Here is a 24,799-nt window from a genome sequence, read left to right on the forward strand (position 1 = left end):
ATCGTTGGATCCGCAGCATTTCGCCTACCAGCCTGACATCAGAGTGGATTACGCTGTCATCTACCTCCTACATCGAGCCTTGTCTCAGCTGGAGACACCTGGAAGCACTGTGAGGATCATGTTTTTGATTTCTGTAGTGCTTTCAACACGATACAGCCTGCGCTCCTGGGGGACAAGCTGGAGGCGATGGGATGGACCACCACCTCACATGCTGTCTGCAGCACGGGGCCCCACGGGGAACAGTGCAATTTGTATATAGAAATGTATCTTGTTTTATCTTATCTTTACTCTATATTCTTCACTTTGCATGCTTGTTTGATTATCTTGCTGTTGCAACGTTGTTTATTTCCCAATCTTGGGAAAATAAAGGAATTCAGATTCTGAAATGGCAGAAACACCGGATGACATGGATGCAAGACACTTTGTAAAACTCAACTGCAATGAATCACAAAATCTTAATCATTGGCCCAGACTCCCTTACCCTCCCCGCTCTGGAATTCAAACTCAATATTGTTGGCTCCATCAATATTTTGATATTAGGTCAATACTTCAACCTGTATCATTGATAACAAGGCCAAAAACCTTATATATTCTAGATTTGAGTCAATAGGCATGTAGAACAAGAACTGAATACACAGCAGAACTGTGAACTGAGCTTGGGTCTGTGCAGTATCATGGGTAATGTGAAATATTTTATTATCCTGGCGTAATTGCTATAGAAATGTATCTTATAATCGTCTATGCAATGTCTATTTATTTAAGACAGTTTTTCACATAAGTTTTTGGTCGATCTTCGATCTTGGTTTTCTTTTAAGTGTTTTTAATGCTTTTCTTTGTACCACTGAGAGGAGTTTCACTTAAGTTTAGTTTTTATCAATTCAAGCGACAATAAACGCTTGAATTGATTGAAAATTTGAACATTATTCAAACATGTTCAGGGTTTCCCGCATGCATAGACAGCTGTAACTGCGTGGCAAGGCCAACATTTCTGTTTTTATCGGGAAAGAAGCTAAATCCGACAACCGGATAGCATGCCTGCCGTCGTCGTGTGAATTACGGAGCCACGCCAACTCCCCGTGGCTCCGGTGCCTGTTGGATCGGGGGGGAAGGGGCGTGGCACTGTAGTTCCCACGACGACGTAGTTCTCCTCTTCTTCTTTTCTCTCTCTCCTCCTCCCCCCATTCCTGCTCCATCGAGAGTATGCTTGCTGACGTACTGCAACTCTGTGTGGTACACTGGATGCTCAGCAGCGGACAGGAGAGCTCCCTTTAGAAGGTCATCAAAACCATCCAGAGGATCATAGGCGCACTGCCCTCTCTGGAGGACTTATTCAGGTCACGCTGCTGCAGCAGAGCAGCAAGCATCCTGAAGGACCCTATCAACCCTGTACAGCATCTGTTTGACCTGCTGCCCTCTGGCAGATGCTTCAGGTTAATCAAATCACGGACATAGACTGGAAAAAAGCCATAAGAGAACCAAACTCTGCTTAATAACTGACACACTGACTTTTCAGAGTGGTTTTGAATCCAGCCCTCAGTGGGTTACCATTGACCCTTGTTGTGTAATTTTGCCATTAACAAATTAGACAATGTATATCCATAGAGATTTTCGCCTGAATAATTTGCTCATCAAGATCTGATATGTGATTTAAGTGTTCCCTTAACTTTTTTGACCAGTGTATACAACTGTAAATTGACTCATCAGTCACATTTATCATTCACCGAGATGAGTCCTCTTTCATTTTGGAAAAGAATAATATTCTTAAAAGTATTCAGTTCCATTGTATTTAAAATATCCTGCACTTTGAAAATAGGACAAAGTGTTGACTATCCCATGTTGTCTGCAACAGACAGGCTGTCGCATCTAAAGTTAATAAGCAGCAAACATTAGTGGAGATGGGCTGTGGTTACAAACTGCTCTGTGGCAGACTAAACATGCTCTTGGAAGTCTAACACATACACCCCCTGTTTTAACCACATTAAATGTTGCCTGTCTGCAAAGGCTCTAAAAAATACATTACTTTATTTTGCTGTCAGGCATCTTGGTTTTACACCTCTGACCAGAGGCAATCAATGACTTCAGAAGGATCTACCTGCGCAATATTGTGAAAATTAGAAGCATCCTGTCTCAGAAGAATGCTGAGAAACTCGTCCATGCATTTGTTACCTCTAGACTGGATTACTGTAACTCTTTATAATCAGGATCCAGTAAGTCTGAAAAGCCTCCAGTTGGTACAAAATGCTGCAGCACGAGTGCTGACAGGAAATAGAAGTAGAGATCATATTACTCCTGTCTTAGCTTCTCTGCATTGGCTCCCTGTAAAATTCAGAATAGAATTCAAGATCCTGCTCCTCACATATAAAGCCCTTAACAATCAAGCCCCTTCATATACCAAAGAGCTCATAACACCATATTATCCAAATAGATCACTTTGTTCCCAAAACACAGGCTCTCTTGTTGTTCTTCGAGTCTGTGGAACCAGCTCCGACTCTGGGTTCAGAAGGCAGACACCATCTCTGCATTTAAGGTTAAACTAAAAACGTTCTTTTTTGATAAAGCCTATAGTTAGTTCTGGATTAGGTGAGTCCTGAACCATCCCTTAGTTATGCTGCTATAGGTCTAGACTGCTGGGTATCTTTGCAGGTATCTTTGACTTCAGAAATGCAGGGTAGTTATAATTATTATTATTATTATTATTGTTTTTATTAACAATAATACCTATTAGTAATTCATTATGATATAAAATGTTGCTGCTATCATTAATCATCAATTACATTTTAACACTGTTATTGTTTTTTTCATAACTAGTCAGAGTTGATACCTGGTGGTGCACAAGTGTTCCTGGTCTCTCCCCACTATTCCACCCAACTCCCTTCTCCTCCCATTTTTCTCTCCTCACCCCAACCGGTCGAGGTAGATGACTGCCCACATTGAGCCTGGTTCTGCTAGAGGGTTACTCCTGTTAATGAGAGTCTATACCCTCCACAGTCGCCAAAGTGCTTGCTTATTGTGTGACCTGTTGGGTTTCTTTATATTAAATAAGATTGTATTGTCTTGACCTTCTATGTAAAGTGTCCTGTGATAATGAATATTATGATTTGGCACTATACAAATAAAATTTAACTGAAAAATTGAAGATACATAAACATGCTTATGTGATACACTGCCTGGCCCAAAAAAAAAGTGGCGACCAAAAAAATAAATTAAAAAAAGGTCACACACTAATATTTCATTGGGCCGCCCTTAGCTTTGATTAACACATGCATCCGCTGTGGCATTGTTTCGATAAGCTTCTGCAATGTCACAAGATTTATTTCCGTTCAGTGTTGCTGTTAATTTTTCACCAAGATCTTATATTGATGATGGGAGAGTTGGACCACTGCGCAAAGCCTTCTCCAGCACATCCCAAAGATTCTCAATGTGGTTAAGGTCTAGACTCTGTGGTGGCCAGTCCATGTGTGAAAATGATGTCTCATGCTCCCTGAATCACTCTTTGGTAGATACTGGCATTGTCATCTTGGAATATGCCCTTGCTATCAGGGAAGAAAAAAATCCATTGATGGAATAACCTGGTCATTCAGTATATTCAGGTAGTCAGCTGAACTTATTCTTTGGGCACATAATTGCTGAACCTAGACCTGACCAACTGCAGCAACCCCAGATCATAACACTGCCCCCACAGGCTTGTAAAGTAGGCACTAGGCATGATGGGCGCATCACTTCATCTGCCTAAATCCACATGGCAACTTTTTTTTGGCCAGGCAGTGTATTTTTGATGTGTGTGTAGTGAGAAAATCAGGCATATTTAGTGGACTGCTATCTAAGAGAGTAAGCAATTTGGTGTGGCCTGATTTAATTTAAGAAGACTGTTGGCCACTGTTAGAAGACTGTTGGCCATTGAGTGCCATTCTAGTTCCATCTTTAAGGCAGACCATAGTCTGATGATTTTTTACTTATCTATCTACACTGCCCATCAAAAGTTTAGGAACACCCCATTTTTTCTATTTAAGTAGGTCAAGTTAAGGGCCTTATATTAAATGTTACAAAGGTCAATGGTTAAGTATACAAGCTAAAAAATATGGCAGGTCAGAACCTGTGTGAAATTATGTATATATCTAATATAAACAAGCAGTGAAAGAATAAACTATCTTGCACCTTTACTGCAGCACTGGACATAAATGGAGGTAAAGGGTTAGAAAATCACAGTAAAAACAATAACTGTTTTACAGCAAGGCCTATAAGTAGTCTTAATGTCAGTAACAACTGAATTTACAGCAAGGCCTACAGTTTAGTACAAATGTAAACGATTGAATACAGGCAGGTATAGAGGAAAATAAACTATTTAGTTGTTATTTTACTTACCAATGTAGTGTTTTGTCTTCACACAATCCAGCCAGCTAACTACATAGTCAGCAATTTAAATCTACCAATTCAGGCTCCTCCTTATCCTTTGATGCACAAACACAAAGGGTTTGTAAGATGGGCACTTAATTGTGTAACAGGATGCCAAACAATAGATATCTTGGCTAGCCCTGAGCAGCCCATCGTCAATGTAAAAAAAATGAGAGAAAAAATGAAATCATGAAATCACACTTCAAGATGATCTCTCCATTTTTTTTAAATTGAAAGTGACAAACCTAGTTTATCAAAATTGGCAAAAGAATTGGCAAAAAAACAACCTGCAGAAGTAATGCATGTCATGTATAAGATAATCTAGCCTCTTTAAATTTAATGTTTGGTTCGCTTTTTATAGGCCTAATATCTAACTTTGTGATGATTAAATTTGTCCAAATTTTTCTCAGCTCATTAATCTAAACATATTTGCTAGCAAATTATATCATTTATGCAGATTTGTACCGATATTGAATACATATAAATTGAAAACATCTCTGATATTTGAATATATTTTTATCAATTTTAAAAAGTTTTTCAAATATGATTAAAAGTAGAGTTTAACATGAACTGATTTATTTAGTCAATTATGCATTACTTTGATTTGACTGTGACTTAATCGGCTATCAGCTTTTTTCTGCTCCAAATCACTGTTTTGTCACAGGGCTAACCTGAAAGCTTCAAGCACCGCCAAGGTTATCAACATCAAAATCACGATGTGAATGCTTGATTTTTTTACTGTTACTTCACAGTTTGAAGTGGAGATGATTAAAACCACAGTTTACTTTCCAAACCCAAATTAAATCCTTTTGTTTGTAAATGTATACTTTTATACCTGTATTAACTAAAAACACAGTTGGCACATTTTCATTGCGTCTTCAAAATGCTTTATTATTTTTAAATATTGCAACTTAGGTGCTATTTAAGAAAAAAAATATGTGTCAAGACCACAGGGCTTTATCCTGCAACAATAATAATTTACATGGTAAAGGACAGCACCGTCTCCAAACTTAAAGCTCATGGAGTTGATTTGAGATTAAGTGGACATGAGGTGAAAGTAAAGCAGCCTCAATCTGCAACATATTATTGAGAGTTTCTGAGAGTGAACCAAGTTTCTGAAAATTGTTTGATTGATTTTTTCTTCAAATTCATCCATCCATCTCTTTGAATCAATAGCTTTGTCTGCCTTTGTGAAAAAGCAACAAATCACTTGCCATTAACATTTTCGTTTCATTACTGATATGAATATATATAACCCAGTCTTCAAGATTAGGGACCATTTTATGTTGTCAAATGATCAATCACATGTCAGTTTTAGCATGTATGAGGTGCAGCCTTTGAAGGTCAACAGTACAACCACAGACATAAACTTGCAATTCTGAAAATCTTTGTTTATGTCTATGTAGTGTAGGGCTGCACGATATTAGGAAATCATGCAATATGCAATAACATTGTTTAAAATCGCAACGATAATATGACTTGCGATAAATAAACATAAACAGTCCCTGGCTACTGACGCAGAGATCACAGACAGCTCCACAGCTGGGAGAGGGCTCACCGCCAGGCCGCAGCACCACCAGGTCGGGGGCAGACACCAGCGGGTCATGCACAGCTTCATTATGTCCACTTAAAATGTTATGTTCATACATGTGTGGGCGGTGTCATTCACGCTGTGCCAACTGTGTCAAACTATATGGAGCATGCCGCCATCTCCTCCAGCTCTTCATACATTTACTAAGTTTATGAAGTCTGCTGTTTTTTACTAAGACTGAGTTCATACATGTGTCCAATCACATTGTGTATGTGTGGGAGAGAGAGGGGGAGGAAAAGAGCGAGCAGGACAGTTAATGAATGCAGGCGCTGCTCTAAAGAAAGACTGAACTCATTAATGAAAGTATCAATCATTATGTAATGATCAGTGTTGATATTGTGGCGACAAATTTAACATTTAAACTGTAGCGAGTCAGAAATATCAGCAGAGAGAGAGACACAGACACGTGTGTTGGTGTGTCTCTGTGCTTTTCCCTCACGTTCTTTGATCATAAATAAGCCTCACAATTCTTTTATATAATCAACCGCTCGTAGTGATGATTCTGAACCGGGACATTTGTGATCACTAGAAGTTTCCACAGTAGAGTTTAATTGAAGGCAGCGGAGCAAGATTTGACGGAGCGAAATCTGTTTTCAAATTCTGTTTTCTCTTCTTCTGACAGAAAATGGAAAAACCCATCAATGGTCTGAACTTCTTTAATTTATCATATAGGGCAGCAGGGCTCCGTCTGATTAGCCAGATATATTGAAATACAGAGCGTGAATGCACAGCGGATTAAACACAATTTATCGCTGTTTTGCAGTCTTATGAGATACTTCTAAAGCACACGTTGATATCGCGATGGTGATAGATTTTCAGTATAAAGTGCAGCCCTAGTGTAGATTACATGCAGGTCTGCATTGACATTTTGATGTGATAGATTGCAGAGATTATAAAAACTGATTTGACAATGAAACCTGACATTTTGCCTATAATAAGACATTGAAAGAACTAATTCTCATTTTAATACAAATAAATAATTGTAAAAATCATGTTCTATCTTTTTTAGACTATTTATGCTTAAACATGTATTGCTGTTGTTGTGTGAAGTCCAAGCAATGTTGCTATCAATATACTAGGACTTTTGATAATGTTTACAAAAACATACTAGGACCAAGTAACAAATAAGGTTTTTCTAATACAGCAGTAATGGAGATTCAGCCATATAAGGTACAGCTGATAGAAGATATTAACATTAGCATGAAGAGATCATCATTTATGAAGATAAACTTGTATGTTATTTTAGTACTTGGGCTGTGGAGTTTATATGGGTCGCCTGATATTCCAACAGCTCTATATAGATAATCCATACTACTATGTTTAGGATGCAGAGAGGTCTTACCTTATTACAATGACGACCAATGCCCATGAGAAAGTTGTCTGGTTTGATGTCCCTATGGATGAAGTTCTTTGTGTGTACATACTCAATTCTGCTGATCATCTGAAGTTGAAGAGAAAAGATCATAGTTAAATATTTTAAAAAGATATTCACTGTTCTCAGGTTTTTTCTTTTTCCGTTTTTATATTCTCATCTTTGAAATTTCAACTTCTTTTGCTATGATATATCTTTTTTTTCAATATGTAAAAGTTGTATATGAAAATACTACCTTTCAGCAAAAACGTCCCCATTAGAACACAAAATCCTGCAATATACCTTTTTTATGCTTTCATTCTGAGGTCATAGCTTCAAATTTACATTACAATACTATAGATAACATCATCTGAAAGGATGTGTGTGTTGATATGGACATCAAAGTGGGGTAAGTAAAAAACCTGTGTGTGTTAAACCAAGGGAAAAAAATTGACAAATGACATTGTGCAATTGTTACACCGCCATGCTCTCTGTATTTCTCACTTGGTCTCTCTCACACACACTACCACCAATTCAACCACACATACACACAAACATGACATGCAAATGCATGTGCATATGATGAACCAAATATAAAATCTTTACGCATGTTTCTTTTTAACAGTGACTGGTCCAAACTCGACAGTCTTCACTGTGGTTCCCTGTAACTTTCTGGAGTCACTGGCTGCGGTTGTGTTGCACCGCAGATCAGCTGTGTGTCTGTTGTCTGTTATTCACAAATGCAGAGTGTCCACTACTAGTGGCAGAGCTACTGGTTTATCTACTGTATTACCTTTTATACAAGTCGGATTAGGTACTAAACACCAGGACTATAAAGTATAAAGAGCTGCATCTCCCGGTCTGTCAATAACAATCAAAGCCCTGTTAGAACAAATTAATGGATTCAGAAAATGAAACACTGGAGTGCTACTACTTTGAAATGGATTCCGGGAGTGTTGGAAATGCGCACATTTGTGATATAGACAGATAAACATAATGTTTCACAACAGAATAAACAGAGAAAATTATCTTTAAGTTGAGTTTTAATGTTTATCTGATGAATGTATGTCACAAACATTAATGATTGCAACACTTTCTGTATGGGAAAAATAAAAGCACTCCAGCGCTTATGTTGACCGAATCCATTCTTTTGTTTTAAAAAAAGCAAGTTTATTGTGAAATATTTGCAGGAGCAGAAGATGCACGTCTTCATACTGTATAGTACTTGTATTTATCCAAGAAAATAGTCATATTTATGGACATGTTCCAGGCAAAGCCGAGATGCAAAAACAGTGTGCTGCAGTAGCAGCTCTTGTGCAGAACATATTGTTGAACTGAGGAGATAAATATTGTGCATGAAACAGATGCTGTAAATATGAATTGATATTTATGTAAATATTGTGCATTGAATAGATAAAAGTTGCATAACTTTCTTAGCGTATATTAATGCTCGTATATTGAGCCTTTAACAGAAACTGCAAAAGTAATAAATATGACCCTCCTAATTGGGTTTTGTATGTGTATGTCTATGTGTCCAGTTATGACAGTATCAAGAGGTAGAAAAATCTGATAAATAATATATGGGCGGCTGAGGGAGTAGAGTAGGTGGGTGTGTGTGTTGAGAAGGTAGTGTTTTTGTTTGTTTTTTTAAATGTGACAATACAAAATAATAATGATGCAAGAAAGTTGATGTTGCTAATCTATGACATATGCCAGGCTGCATTAATCCTTCAAAAGAAATCTCATTACCATGACAGGGCTCCAGACTCACGGCCATTTAGTAGCATTTTGTGACAATTTAGCAAACAGTGTGACTAAATCTTTTAACTAGGCACACCACTGTGAGTTCCAAATATGCCTACGTTTATGTTAAAATCAGTGTTGAATGATCTACCACGTGAAATGACAGAAGCGAGCACACGCGCAATTTATGAGGCTGCATTTAAACATATTGAATAATTAGTTGTCAACATTTTGTGCTCACTCAGGACTAGGGGTGGGCATTCGATTAAATTTTCGGGAGAATTAACGATCAATTAATCATTAATTTTTTTTATTAATTAAAATACAATATTTAGCTTTTTATATATTAAAAATGCATGAAAATACAAAATACAGCGTGTTTTTCCTGGATGAAATCTTTATTACGAGAAGAACAACTTTTGTGGCAGTTAAACTGACATTCAATGGTTAGACTTGAAGATGTGCGCTGCGGTGCTCTAAAGCAGAGGAGCCTGCAGCTGCAAGCCGGCGCTCTTTAAGACAATTGACCCTCGTTTGTTCCAAAATAATAATAATTAAAAAAATCTGACAGGGGTCAGACGCGACCGCAGCCTGTTGACCGTCAGTCCAGCCGCCGAAAACACCTGCTCTGAGCGGACTGACGGTGCCGGGATGCATAGGTACCTCCGCACATTAAATCCTGTAGATGACGAAGTCTACGAAGTCAGGAGGAAATAACTTTTCAGGTGCTTCAGTACTGGCGTCACTTTCCCGAACCGGAGTCCACATCATTTTTATTTACGTTCTGATTTGATACTGTGGTTTAAAAAATACTAAATTAAAGAAAAACATGTAACATACACACCTTAAGAATCATCATGACTTCCAGGCAATGTGTGACAAAGGCTTGTTGTTGTTTAAACATCACTGAGGGAGCACCAGTTTTTACAGGGGACGTTTTCTGGTCGAGTCACCTCCAGTTCATAGATCGAGCTCTCAGGAAGCTGTTATTAAACTCACAACCTGAGACGCGAACGCAGCCTGGTGACTGTCAGTCCAGCCGCCGAAAACACCCGCTCTGAGGGGACTGACGTTGCCGGGGTGCATAGATACCGCCGCACATTATTCGCATTATTCAAGCATTTTATCGATAAAAAAATAACGTGATCGACGAAATTATTAACGATCAATTATCGATTTGTCGATTGATCATGCCCATCCCTACTCAGGACAACACGAAATGTGACACGGCTCAAGATACGACACCATTGACTAATAACTAAATACGTGATTGTAAGTTTGTCATCTAAATCATAACCGTCCCATCCTGTTTACCGAGCTGGTTACACATACCCTGTGCAAAATGTTTAATCTTATTCCATCAGTGGTGATACCCCACCATTATCAGCATGTACTTAAAGTAAAAACAATAAAAGTACAGAATAATGTCTCAGGATTCTCAGCAAAGAAAGAGACTAAATCTGATGTCAGAGGGTCCTGCATGTTGACACAGTGGAGGACCTGATTAGAATAAATCTTGAGGGAACTAGCTTGGAGGAGGATGATGCCAAGGAGGCTGTACAGATAAGGTTCAGTGAGGGCAAAAGAGCTAGAGTCCCAACTAAAAGGGTTGGAGCCAGGCCCTAGTGGTCCTCGGGGGGATGTGCTATAAATGGAAGGTAAGGAGAGGCATTCTGTAAGAGGAAGTTCCTTGTTTTGTTGTAGCTTAATTTTTATTTATCACCAAAACATTTATCAGTGGTAACAGTTAAGACGGGAAAAAAGTGCTGCGCTGTATCTCATTTTATGTGGTGCACCTATATTTTTTGCTGGTGCCCCTAAAATGTTCAGTAAGGAGCCCCTGTGCTACTAGTGAAAAAAGTCTGGAACACTGCATTAAGTATATGGAAAGTATAAGCAAAAAAAAAAGTATTCGTTACAGGTCCAGTGTGTAAGATTTAGGTGAAATGTAACTATAAATTTAATGTAGAATAACCCTCATGTTGTTTTCACTAGTTCCTTTCATCTAAATTATATGAATTGTAGTTTTCTTTACTCCAGAAAAGGCCCTTTATATTTGAATACTTCTAGATGCACTGTATGAATGTGTGTGCATGAATGGGTTCTGTGAAGCGCTTTGAGTGGTTGCCAAGACTAGAAAAGCGCTAAATAATTACAAACCATTTACTTAATAAGATTACATAGTGGTGGATGTTTGTATGCTTAAGGTACCTGGTCTGCCAGCATAAGGACAGTCTTCATGGTGAAGCGGCGAGAGCAGAAATTGAACAGATCTTCAAGACTGGGTCCAAGCAGGTCCATGACTAGGACATTGTAGTCCTTTTCTTGCCCATACCACCTGTTGAAACAAATGCAATGGGTTTGAACAAGCTCCTCAGATTTAACTCCTATCCCACACTGTTTGGCTTTCTTATGAAAAGGTCCGTGAGTAAATGTGAGTTAACAAATGTATTGTTTAATCAATACATGGATTTTGGAAGAAACAATATCCCCCAAGATTATGTTTCCGAATGATAAGTAACATTGTTACTATATAATGTCTCTGCATGACTGGCTAAATTGTAAATTACTATATACACTGGAAACTGCAAATTAATGCACAAAGTAGAAAATATCTGCTGCAAAGAAATACAAAAGGTCATGCTTTTTAACAATTACCATACAATAAGTTACAAAATGATGTTGCCAACTACCTGGTAAAAGGCACACACTGAACATTTGACTGGAGTAAAGCACAACTCTGTTGTTTATTTTAAAAACATTGCCAGTGTAGGAAAATCCATATAATGTCATGCCATTGTTTTACAAATTGTTTGGATTCATGACCTAAACAATTTTACTGACAGAGCAGATTTTTATTGCAAACAAATCCGCATTATTCAGTCGGTGCCGCGTGCAGCAGGCAGAGGCAGGTAACATATCGATTCTGCTGTGGAAATCACAGGATTTGGTTTACAGCAAATCCACAAAATTGTCTACTCTTATCACCACAAACTGTCATGACATCTTTGTAGAGTCTTATAAGTGTGTGGCACTGCTTTTTCACCTGGATATATTTGTTTTCTTTTTTTAATTTTTGCATCCATCGTGTTAGAAGCATCATCAACCCCCCCCCCCCCCCCCCCCCCCCCCAATGGCAGTGAATCCAACAGGGATCTCTTGTTGTGCATTCTACCAAATCTATGCTGACTTTACACTAAGGGGCCATACAGAAAAAGTCCACAGATAACCCAGAGGGTCTCACTCAGACATTATGTTTTGTGCAACTCCTACAGGGAAAATGTACAGAAACTCTAGAGTTCAGTGCATGTCAGAAAGCAGCTTAGGATACAATGTTTCTCATAATTTAAGTGTAATTTTAGTCTCGGAAATCTGCGAAAGTACACAGCTCAAAACAAATTAAGGGTACATTTAATCATCACAGTATACGACTAAGTCAGTTAAATTTCAGGGATATCAATCTGTCTATTTAGGCAGCACAAGTGAATCAGTTTCACCTGCTTTGGTGCTAATTTAAGTGACAACAGATTGAGAGGCAAAAGCAGGATAACCCCCAAAAAAGGGAATGGTTCTGCATGTGGTGGCCACAGACAATCACTCTCTCCTTATCCTTCTTGACTGAATCTTCTCTAGTTTTGTGTTTCTCTAGTGTCCTTGTCACAACTGGTATTATGAGGCGGTACCTCCAGCCCAATCAGGTTGCACAGGTAGTCCAGGTCCCTCAGGTTAAAATATTCATATGTGCGGTCTTAAGCAGGTTTGCTGTGAGGAAAGCTGGACAGGGCCGTAGAAGGGAACTTCTGGTCAAACCTCATTGCTCTTCAAAGATGAAAGCAGGTTCACATTAAGCACATGTGACAGGTGTGAAAGAGGTGAACATTGTGCTGCCTGTGATATCATCCAGCAAGACCTGTTTGGCGGCAGGCAGTGATGGTCTAGGGAGGCATAACCTTGGAGGGTCACACAGATTTCCATGTTATAGCCAACGGTACCCTGACTGCTGTTAAGTACTGGGATGAAGTCAGACCTTACGCTTGTGCAGTGGGCCCTGGGTTCCTCCTGGTGCAGTACAATGCCCTGCCTGAGTGTGTAGGCAGTTCCTGGATTGATGCCATTAAATGGCCCTCACGCTCCCCTAACCTAAATCTGATTAAGCATCTATGGGATCTATGTATCAGTGTATCGATACACCAGCAAGTGTTGTCACAGACTGTCAAGGAGCTCAACAATGCCCTGATCTAGGTGTGAGAGGAGATCCTCCGCCGAATCATCAGGAACATGTCCAGACATTGTCGGGAGTGCATACAGGCATGCTGGGGCCATACTCACTACTGAGTCACATTATGAGTTATGATGAAATTTGCGCAAGTTGGATCAGCTTGTGATTTCAAATTTTTACTTTGGTTTTCAGTGTAGTGGCCTCTTCAAGGAACTTTTGCATTCCTTCACTCTTGTATCGCTTGGACACGTTTTCTCTCCCACTCTCTTAAGGTCTCTTCAGGATCAGATGGATGCACTCCATTGACCAAAGCCTGACTCGACGCACATGGAGCGAGCACTCCTCTCCACAAAGTATTTGATGATATTGTGGTGAGTGTGTGAGAGAATGATGAGACTTAACCAGGGAACTGTCTTTCAAACACTTAGATTTAGATTTCCTTTATTGTCCCTCAGTGGGGAAATTCACAACTTGCCTCCCATACACAGCATGAAAGCAAGCTTGATTGATTTATTGAACACTAACATAACACATTTCTCTTGAACAGCGGCTGGACCCCACAACAGACACCACATCCCACAGTCCTGGTGAACACACAAGTGAACTTAAACACAACATTACCACCCAACAAACACAAATACACAAAACCAACATGAACCAAGTCTGAATATAGACAAAACATCATCCAAAATGGCAAAACACACAACACTCCCATGAGCCCCTGCAACATGCCATCCAATCAGACCGGCTCACCTCTCAATACAATATAAAATGATTTTTCCAGCGTTCCAGAGTTCCCAGTGCCTGCCCCATCAAGTTCACCATGTCTCTCAGGCTTATCTCTCTCTCTCTTTCCTTCTTTTTTTTAATCCAATATCCTGTCTATCCTGTTTAATAAATGTGGACCCTGTTTGGCCCTCGATGTAGTCCCAGTTTTAAATGTTGGCCCTCTCTGTGATTGGGTTTGACACCACTGCACTAGAGTGCTTTTACTGTCCTACAGGAAGCGTTGCAAACATTTACGTTTGTGACCCTTGACAGATAAACACTGAAACTGTGCATACAGATAATTTTCTTTGTTAAACTGTGAACCGGGCATGGACCATGAAAACAAAATTGTCAAGAAGTGCACCGCTGAACAGCAGCTGTTCTGCGGCCAGTGTGCCCAGGGTGACAGCGTTTAGTTAAGAGCCGTATATTTCCTGTGTGCAATGCTATACTTCCACTGTATGCAGGCTTTTCTGACCCTTTTCCCCCTACAGAAGTCAGGTGACATTGGCTCAGATAAAGACACACAGGTACAGTGTGTAGAATTGTGAGATATCTAGTGGTAAAATTGCATTTTGCAGCTGAACACCCCTCACCCTCTCCTTCCAAACATGAAAAAGAAACTGAGTTGCCTTTAATTGTCATTAAAACTCAAAAGGTGTTTAGTTTGTCCAGTCTGGACTAATGTAAAAAAACATGGCAGCCTCCATGAGAGGACCCCCTCGATGTGAATATAAAGTATTTGAATATAAATGGTCTTTTCTGGGGTAAAGAAAACTACAATTCATACAAATTAGATGAAACGAACTAGTGAAAACATCATGCGGATTATTCTACATTAAATTTCTGCCAATAGTTTCCTTTCACCTAAATCTTACACACTGGACCTTTAAAGGAAAAGTAACTGTCGAAATTCATGACTTGGAATAAACATTTCGGTATCGTGACAACACTAGATCACTCATTGTGAAATTTATAATTTTACATCACATGGTTTAATCGTGGCAGCATGGCGAATTTCATTGCTTTACCATTAAAAAGGAATGATTGGAAGTCACATAAAAGGGTGGCAAAAGTACACACACTCTTTACTCAAGTAGAAGCAGAGATACTTTTGTCAGAAATGACTCAAGAAAAATATGTATTGATTTAACCTATTTATTCAAGTACAAGCATAAAAGACTGAAATGTACTGTATAAATGTAATATATAAGTGAAAAGTACCCCTCTGCGGGCTATTTCTACCAGCTGCATCTTTGCAAAGTAGGATTGTAACGGTACATCATCCAAACCGAATGTTTCCAGTGCAGGCCTTTCGGTTCAGTACGCACGTGTAGCAAGTCCACGTGCGGAACTTTTGTATGCATCTCAAATTCAAAGGGACAACTTTAGCGTATGACCAGATGTTCTGCTGACAAGCTAGCACATCGAACATGCCGACTCCTTTGAAACGAAGTCACCAGAGCGATGTCCACTAACATTTGAAATAACGCTGAGTTTTTGACAAGGAAAAAACGAGTTCCCACCTCGCTGCAGAATTAAAGCCACCATTTACCGTGGCCGCTCGCTGTGGTTGATAACGCAGGGAAAGTAATCGAGCCCTGTTACAAAGTTCCCTCTCATCTGCATTTCAGCCAGTAATTCACACCAGCCCTTTATAAACCTATGTGCAAACTATGTGGATAAGTAGATTTTTTTTTTTATGAGAAAAAAAAAATATATATATATATACAGTGGTATGAAAAAGTTTGGGCACCCCTGATCATTTTCAAGATTTTCCTTTATGTATCGTTGGTTGTTCGGAACAGCAATTTCAATTAAATATATCATATAGCAGACAAACATAGTGATATTTTAGAAGTGAAATGAAGTTTATAGGATTTACAGAAAGTGTGCAATAATTACTTAAACAAAAGTAGGCAGGTGCATAAATTTGGGCACCCCAACAGAAAAATTACATCAATATTTAGTAGATCCTCCTTGTGCAGAAATAACAGCCTCTAAACGCTTCCTATAGCTTCCAATGAGGGTCTGGATTCTGGTTGAAGGTATTTTTGACCATTCTTCTTTACAAAACATCTCCAGTTCAGTCAGGTTTGATGGTTTCTGAGCATGGACAGCCTGCTTTAAAACAGACCACAGATTTTCAATGATATTCAGGTCTGGGGACTGAGATGGCCATTCCAGAACGTTGTACTTGTTCCTCTGCATGAATGCTTTGGTAGAATTTGAGCAGTATTTAGGGTCGTTGTCTTGTTGAAGTATCCAGCCCCGGCACAACTTCAACTTTGTCACTGATTCTTGAACATTGTTCGCAAGAATTTGCTGATACTGACTGGAATCCATGCGACCTTCAACTTTAACAAGATTGCCAGTACCTGCACTGGCCACACAGCCCCACAGCATGATGGAACCACCACCAAATTTAACTGTGGGTAGCAAGTGTTTGTCTTGGAATGCTGTGTTCTTCTTCTGCCATGCATACCGCCCCTTGTTATGTCCAAATAACTCAATTTTAGTTTCATCAGTCCACAGCACCTTATTCCAAAATGAAGCTGGCTTGTCCAAATGTGCTTTAGCATACCTCAAGCGACTCTTTTTGTGGCATGGGCGCAGAAAAGGCTTCTGCCGCATTACTCTCCCATACAGCATCTCCTTGTGCAAAGTGCGCTGAATAGTTGAACGATGCACAGTGACACCATCTGCAGCAAGATCATGTTGTAGGTCTTTGGAGCTGGTCTGTGGGTTGAGTTTGACTGTTCTCACCATCCTTCGCCTCTGCTTATCTGAGATTTTTCTTGGCCTGCCACTACGGGCCTTAACTAGAACTGTGCCTGTGGTCTTCCATTTCCTCACTATGTTCATCACAGTGGAAACTGACAGCTGAAATCTCTGAGCTAGCTTTTTGTATCCTTCCCCTAAACCATGATGTTGAACAATCTTTGTTTTCAGGTCATTTGACAGTTGTTTTGAGGCTCCCATGTTGCCAGTCTTCAGAGAAGATGCAAAGGGGAGAACAACTTGCAACTGGCCACCTTAAATTCCCTTTCTCATGATTGGCTTCGCCTGTGTATGTAGGTCAAGGGTCAATGAGCTTACCAAACACATTTAGTGTTCCAATAATTAGTGCTAAAGGTATTCAAATCAATAAAACAACAAGGGTGCCCAAATTTATGCACCTGCCTACTTTTGTTTAAGTAATTATTGCACACTTTCTGTAAATCCTATAAACTTCATTTCACTTCTTAAATATCACTGTTTGTCTGCTATATGATATATTTAATTGAAATTGCTGTTCCGAACAACCAACGATACATAAAGGAAAATCTTGAAAATGATCAGGGGTGCCCAAACTTTTTCATACCACTGTATATATATATATATATATATTTAATAATGATAATCATACAATACAGTAACAACAAAGTACAGTTAAAGAAAAAAAACTCAGACTGGTCACATGTATACAGTTCAATTACTATTTAAAATTGACAAAGTATTTGTATTTTCTTACTTCCCATCCCTTTTCACATAAATTGTCCATTCTTCCTCAAATGTTGCACGTTTGATAAGAGTCTTGGCCTAACAACATCTACATGCTACTATTCAAATTAAGTTATAGTGCCAACCACTGGGTTATGAATTACCACCTACTGGCATTAAAAAGTAATTTTCATGTCAATCAATTCATAAAACTGATATTTTCATGGTCTAGTCTAAAAGCTTTACACAGCCACATCATGTTGTGAAATTTATTTATTCAAATGGGTTAAACCCCTTAAGTTGCACCAACTCGTTTTCGAGAGGTCCCATGATTGGTGTATCCTCACACATTTGCACAGTCTTCAATGTTAGCCACAGTACGTCGCCATGTCAACTCTCGTCCTGCCTGCACCTCCAACATGGGTGAGTTGGAGGGCCCGCTCAATGCTGCCTTCAGCTTTATCATTTTTAAATTTGAATTCTTTAACCAATATATAAGCAAAATATATTTTATTCGATGATATATTGTGATAAATTGACATCATTTTGTAACCATTGCATACCATTGATATAATAATAGCATATTATTAATAAACCTTTCAAAGAGTTCAAGTGAGTGCCGGTCAGCGGGAGTGTGGAGGGGGGATACAGGAAACTCCAGCATGGTATACAAACTAACCGTCGCTTCTGCCCTGATCCTGAAGCAGTAGCACTTATTAGCAAGCGTGTGTCTCACTCAGTGAGTGTGGGTGGGGCCCAGGGCCTGTGTTTTTAAACTCAGTCTCCAGACACATATGAGAGAAATGATTTGCTAAGTCGCTAAAACATTGCCGCTGTTCTTACATAAAATGGGGGCACTCAAGGCTCAAATTAAAAGTTTGATTCCTCCTTTTTGTGAATCAATATTGGATCATTGAAATTATAATCAATTTTAATCAGACAATCCATTTTTTAAACCCAGCCCCACCATAGAGACTAGAACCTGTGAGTTTTATACCCAATGCTAGCTGACCTGCCATACCCAAAGTTGCAGTTGAGAGACAGAAAGTGCAAAGGACCTTTGACTGGTTACCTTCAGGCAGATACAATAAGTGTAAGACCAACTGCCTTAAGCTCTCATTCATCTTAACATCTATCACAGTACTCAATAAGGAACATCTTGCTTTGGCCATGTTTCTCAATAACCTTTGCACTTTGTCTGGCACATTTTACACTGTAGTATTTAGGTTTTAATGCAGGTTTTTAGGGTTTTAATCTTTTACAATTTAATGCGCATCCCTGAGCTGTGTGCTTTTCCTGATGAGCTTGTGGAGCCACACGCAGGCACGGTTCACAGCCCCCACTGCAAATCCATTGTGTCATCCATGGATTTGTGACTTTTGCTTCACTACCAAGATTCTAAAACGTCACGGTACTCTTTACTGTAGGTACTGAACAATGCGGGCCTGCCACTGCCAATATTATTGCCTCCGCTGCTTCAGTCAGGGGAAACAAAGATTACATGTGCTATACTTGATAACAGAAATTTCATTATTTTCCTACATGCCACTGTCCTTCTAATGTTAATCTCTTTTTAATTTATTACTTGAAGGCTAAATGACCACTGTTGTTTTTTGCATGTTCAAATATTTTAAATAAAATTTGTGTATGTTGAAGTACATGGGAGTTTTTGTTTTGTTATCTACCATGGTATCGCGAATGTGGAATTTCATGGTATCGGTAACAACATTTTTGGTATTGTGACATCCCTACAAGAAAGAGGGAAGGCAGAAACTATGACAGGTTGTGGCTGTATGAAAAGTAAGTCAGGTTTAAGTAAGAGTATAGGAGGGGCAGCAGGACCAACAGGTTGGACAGGCTCTAACAAGGCGGTGTTAAAAGACACCAGCACAATGATGCAATAAACAGCCCACACTTGTGTAACAGTAAAAGGTGAAAAGGCTTTGCTTTAACCCATTACAGACCTTTGATACCTAATAAAACCACGCTCTCAAACCTAAGCCTTGATTGAAAACAACCCCCTAATATCCAATGTTTACAAATACCTTTTTTCCCCAGCCTCTCGAGCAATTAGAACATGATATTTTAAAAAGATGCTTAGACATTTGGTTTTCATTGTTAATCATTACTATTTCCCTAAAGTTCATGAACCTCGTCCATCAATGTGAAGCCTGTTGCCAGAAATCTTGATGCGCTGTTAACTGTAAATTTTGAAGTGCAAATAAACAAATTATAATTAAAAAAAGAATCCTGTCCTACAAATCAGAACCATCTCCAAAATCAAACCCATGTGACAGTGTTTTTGCCATCAGGACCAATAGGCTTTGAAATACACCCGACACTGTTGTCAACTCATATCACCACAAACTCTCTTGACATCTTTGTACAGTGTCTTCCACCGCTTTTTCACCAGGAGATATTCATTTTTATGTCTGTCATGTGTTAAAAGCATCATCAACCCCTCCACTCGCTTAAGGGCCAGGCAGAGAAAGTCCACAGAAACTGCGGAGGCTCTTAATCTGACATTTGCGTTCAGATATGCACCTACTCTGGAGAAAATACAGAGAATATGAGGAAGTCAGTACATGTCCGAAAGTAGCTTTAGTCAGATACATCGTCTGAATTTTCATCACTGTTATTTTTATTGTCTTAAGCTGCAGTGGAAGAACTAAAGACTTTCTCAGTCCCAGTTGATACTCAACATTGCAACTAACAATTATTTTTGATAGATTATTAATCTCATAAAAGACAAAAGCTACATTAGTCCCTTTCCAGCTGTTTATTTGAAAAGCAACTTAGTCTTCTTATATGGTGATACTTCTCTATGCATAACAGACATCTGCAACTTATTTACGATGATATTTTCTGTTTTGGATACCTAAAATGTTCAAGATGTCATAACTTCACCTACGTTCAAGATCACATACATTAAGTTTGAACTAATAAGTATGATGTAGATATCTATCTATATATGAACTTGAATTATAAGTAATTAGGATTGAAATTTTACATCTGAAATGATAATATTAATAGTTCAAACTCAATCAAAGATATTGTTTGAACAAGAATGGTCTCATACATGACACCATCTTATATGAAAATTCTTAATAGTCACAGTGAGAACACCAATGGTCCAAAATAACTTGTTGATGTTGTTGTTGATATTGTAAAGTTAATTCTGGATAGTCAAACTTGGTTAAGAAAAGTTAAAATGGCTTGGTCAGCTGAATGTGTCTCTGTGTATCAGACAGCAGTCTGTTTGACAGTTGTGTCTGTCACTCACAGCAGACATGGTGTACAGGGCTGAATTCATGCCTATATTTACACAAAACCTCCCAGCAGGTATTTTTTTTGTGATTTGTAACGTAACCACCATGAATAGAAAACAATATTTTATATCTTAATTTCACTGGTTTGTGGTTTTTCTGTCGCCATTATTACTTTAAGGACCATAGGCCACCTTCAAACAGTCCCTTTGCTCCTTTGTTTTTTCAACTAGAAGGCAAAGTGCAGACTTATACTTGTAAACTTATCAATATAACATAGTTTTACATAAGTCTAATATGCTCTTTAATAGATAGAAAAAAATTGAAAACCAAAAAAAATAAATTTGTTAATGTCCAGCAGTGCTTAATTTCCCCAGAAATGGCATTAAAGATATAAAGTACAAATATCCTCCAAAATAATGAGTAATATTAATCCGTAGGTAATCAATCAGACAAATCAACCCTGATAATGCGGACAAAAAGTACAACCTGTTCTATTGTTAGAATTACAACATAGATATCTTCCTGAATGATGGTGGAATAATATTGATTTTGACTGATACAACATATAAATTAGACAGAAATTTTTTTTATAGTATAACACTTCCCATACCTTTGTTATAATTTGTGGGTGTCAAGATGTAAACACAGACAACAGTAACTTAAGCTCTTGGTGAATCTGTCACTATTACACAACACAATAGTATACCAAACTTCAGTTAAAACCATACGCTAAATACTCAATATGATTTCCTTTTCTGCTACATGAACTTGCATTGATTACATGTGGCTTCTCATTATTGATGGAACTCTTGTATTTTATTTTTGGGTACAGCATGCACAGAACCCTATCAATGTGTTGACAGTACTAACATACACTACCTTCTGCAGCTATTCGATTGATAAACAAATACCACCGGCCCCTAAAACTGACGCAACCACTATTTATTGTAAGATTTTCCTGATGTATGGTAATATAACAAAGGTAGAACAGCATGCTGCCAATATTAGTACATGTAGTATATTCTGTAGTTGTTTTAGTGACCCTCTACAATATTTCCTCGTGCATTGATTGGCTTACTCAACACAACAAACATTGTTTGAATCATTAGAGGCCTCAAGAGAGTAAAGTAAAGCCATGCAGGGCTGAAAACGCCTTTGAACCGATGGCTTTAATTGTTTTGTTTTTCTTCACGTCTATGCTCCGCCGCCATTTTCTAACAGGGTTCAGGAAGACATGTTGGGAACTAATGCAACAAAAGAGGAGCGGCCATTTCCAGCCAAGTAGTTGCTTTTCCTCTGCGATACCAACTGATATTCACAATAAATGTTCACAAAATAATGTCAACATAATGCTGACATAAAGCGACTATAAATACCAAGTCAAACCACGATGAGATTTTAAAGTGTGCGTGGATAAGACATCGTTACTGGAATCGAAGTAATTTCAGGCCGACTCGCAGGCCTATTCCAAAAGGCTGTTTTCACTTTTACATTTGTTGTTTTTTTCCAAAGCTAACAACATCGCGGTATTTTAGACGAATAATTACATATAATACCATGTCAATGCCAGTAAGGAAAGCAAGATGTGAAAAGGTTGCCCATTACCTGATGTGTGGGATCCCGACACCACCTTGTAGAATCTTGTACAGTTTGCTTTCATATAACAACTGTGGGTGTCTCGCTTTCTGTGACTCCAGTTTTACAGCTACCTCCTAAAACGGCATAAAAAAGATGTGTGTTTAGCTTTTTTTGAAACTCTGTGGTCACTGCAGCAGTTTACAACAAAGACAAATATCAGTCAAACTAATTTTACAGCTACATCGCTAGACCTGCTAACATACAAGGCAATGTTGCAATGTGTCTTAAGATATTTTGGATTCAGCCACTACTGTTTCTGTTAGGAAAACTGTCAAAAACAAAGCTACGAGAACAGTGACAAATGTAGATGTCGATGCAGTAGGTTACCTCTCCATTTGTGATGTTGATGGCCAGATATATGTCGCCGAAAGATCCCGATCCAATTTTTCTAACAAGCTTGTATTTTCCACCGACTATGAACTCGGCTTTTGAGCCACTGCTCGCCATAATGTCCACCAAATGACGATTTCCACCCGATTCACTTTAGGAAATTCTGATGGGTGGTCTGGTCCGACTGTCAGCAGAACATAGAGTTCTAAATATCCACTTGGTGTTAAGGGCAATTGTTGATTTACTATTACCCCCACTAACGATAATAACAAAAGCAAGCAACAATATATATACACATATATATATACACATATGTGTGTGTATATATATATCCCCTGAAGTTTTCCCTTTATTCTGTTACAAATTATCTGCGTTAAAACACAACCCCTTCAGGGACCACAGAATACAATCCGAGTTTAAAAGTATAAACAGCCACAATAAACTCTGACAAAAGCTACGGCCTCCAACAACCTCCTAGCTACCTCGATGTAGCAGTCGATTCGACCCTAACGCTGGCTAACGTTAGCATCAAGCTAACGCTATCGCAAGGACCACCGCAAAAAGAAATACTCTCGGCCTCCTCCGCGCTGAGGATCAAATCTGCCTTTTCGATGACGTTAACGAAGTCTCTTGGATCTTTTTAGTCCCCCTGTTGTTATTGACAAACTTCAAGGGTCAACCGTCTGTTCAAAGTACAACTCGCTCACTCCGCCATCTTATCTTCTCTACCCTTTCTCTCAGCTGGTTTCCGTTGGAGGTGATTAGATATTCCAAGACCCCTTCAGGTTCTGTCGGAGAAAATACCATTAGACGCACGAGCGCAATATACACAGCATTGTGACATGAAAATACAATGTCTTCTCAATGGTGCCCGTAATATACCCATTTAACAATTGCCAAGCAACCTGCATCCACTTTGTATATATTTCGGTACATTAGGCCTCTTTTGCATCTTTCTGCCTCAAAAATTTAGCGTTAAATAAAACGTGTCATGTATAGTATTGGTGTATTGGAGTTATAGGTGATGATGTGAAAATTAATAAAATAAACTGAAGCCGCACAAATAAATGCGGTTCAGTCTGCGTTAATAGGGTTATGACTCACAGCGTTCCTGGCGTGAATACTCAGAAGTAGAGCAAAAACTCAAGTCTTATAATTACAATTGAGAGCACATCTTTCATACATTGCTCTCACATTTTTATTTCCTTTAAAGGTACAGTGTGTAGAATTTAGTGATATCTAGTGTTGAAATTACATGTTGCAGCTGAACACCCCTCACCTCACCCTCTCCTTCCAAACATGAAAAAGATCTTGTGGTAGCCTTTAATTGTCATAAAAACTCAAAAGGTGTTTAGTTTGTCCAGTTTGGACTAATGTAAAAAAATAAGGCGGTCTCCGTAGAAAGGATCCCCTCGATGTAAATATAAAGTATTTAAATATAAAGGGCCTTTTATGGGATAAAGAAAACTACAATTTAGATGAAACAAACTTGAAAACATCATGAGAATTATTCTACATTAAATTTCTGCCAATAGTGCCCTTTCACTTAAATCTTACACACTGGACCTTTAAGAAAACAGAAATCTACATAAGGCCTTTGACTCTCCAATATACATTTTGCAAACATAACCAACTTGAAGTTTGTTGCAGGTTTTGTCATCACATCTGCTACCATCTGGTATTTTGGGCAACATTATTTTCTCTTCATTTACAGTTGACCTTACAAAATGATACTAGATATCAATCTTCTCTGTCAATGCCCTCTAACAGTTGTACAAGGTACATGCACTCTAATGTGGTGGCGGCTAGCTCCAAATATTCTGCTTCACTTCACAGGTTCACAGTGCAACAGTGTGTTGCTTTTTGGTATAGTATAGTATAGGTATAGTATTTAGAGTATTTCCACATTATCCAATTCTATCGGACCATAATTTAATAACCTTTGATTTCTCATTAAAAGACTACATGCCATTAATGAAAAACTCCTTTTCTAGATGTCTACCTGATAGTGCTGT

At 38.6% G+C, this 24,799-nt stretch overlaps 1 protein-coding gene across 5 annotated transcripts in view; it reads right to left on the minus strand.

Moving 5' to 3' along the window:
* The window catches only part of csnk1a1 (casein kinase 1, alpha 1), a 43,983-nt gene extending 20,427 nt beyond the window's left edge, over nucleotides 1-23,556 (minus strand). For 3 of the 5 annotated variants that reach the window (XM_069532168.1, XM_069532166.1, XM_069532167.1), the window contains exons 1-4: nucleotides 22,782-23,544; nucleotides 22,422-22,528; nucleotides 11,289-11,415; nucleotides 7,326-7,424 (exon numbers count right to left, since the gene is read on the minus strand). In XM_069532168.1, coding sequence (XP_069388269.1) covers nucleotides 7,326-7,424; nucleotides 11,289-11,415; nucleotides 22,422-22,528; nucleotides 22,782-22,901 — 453 coding nt within the window. In that variant the 5' untranslated portion in view covers nucleotides 22,902-23,544. Of the gene's footprint in view, nucleotides 1-7,325; nucleotides 7,425-11,288; nucleotides 11,416-22,421; nucleotides 22,529-22,781 lie in introns of all 5 variants that reach the window. The other 2 variants (XM_020105317.2, XM_020105316.2) reach the window with 1 other exon arrangement.
* Between the last annotated feature and the right edge of the window lie 1,243 nt (nucleotides 23,557-24,799).

The sequence above is a fragment of the Paralichthys olivaceus genome, chromosome 9 (assembly GCF_024713975.1).
Source record: "Paralichthys olivaceus isolate ysfri-2021 chromosome 9, ASM2471397v2, whole genome shotgun sequence".
Lineage (NCBI taxonomy): Eukaryota > Metazoa > Chordata > Actinopteri > Pleuronectiformes > Paralichthyidae > Paralichthys > Paralichthys olivaceus.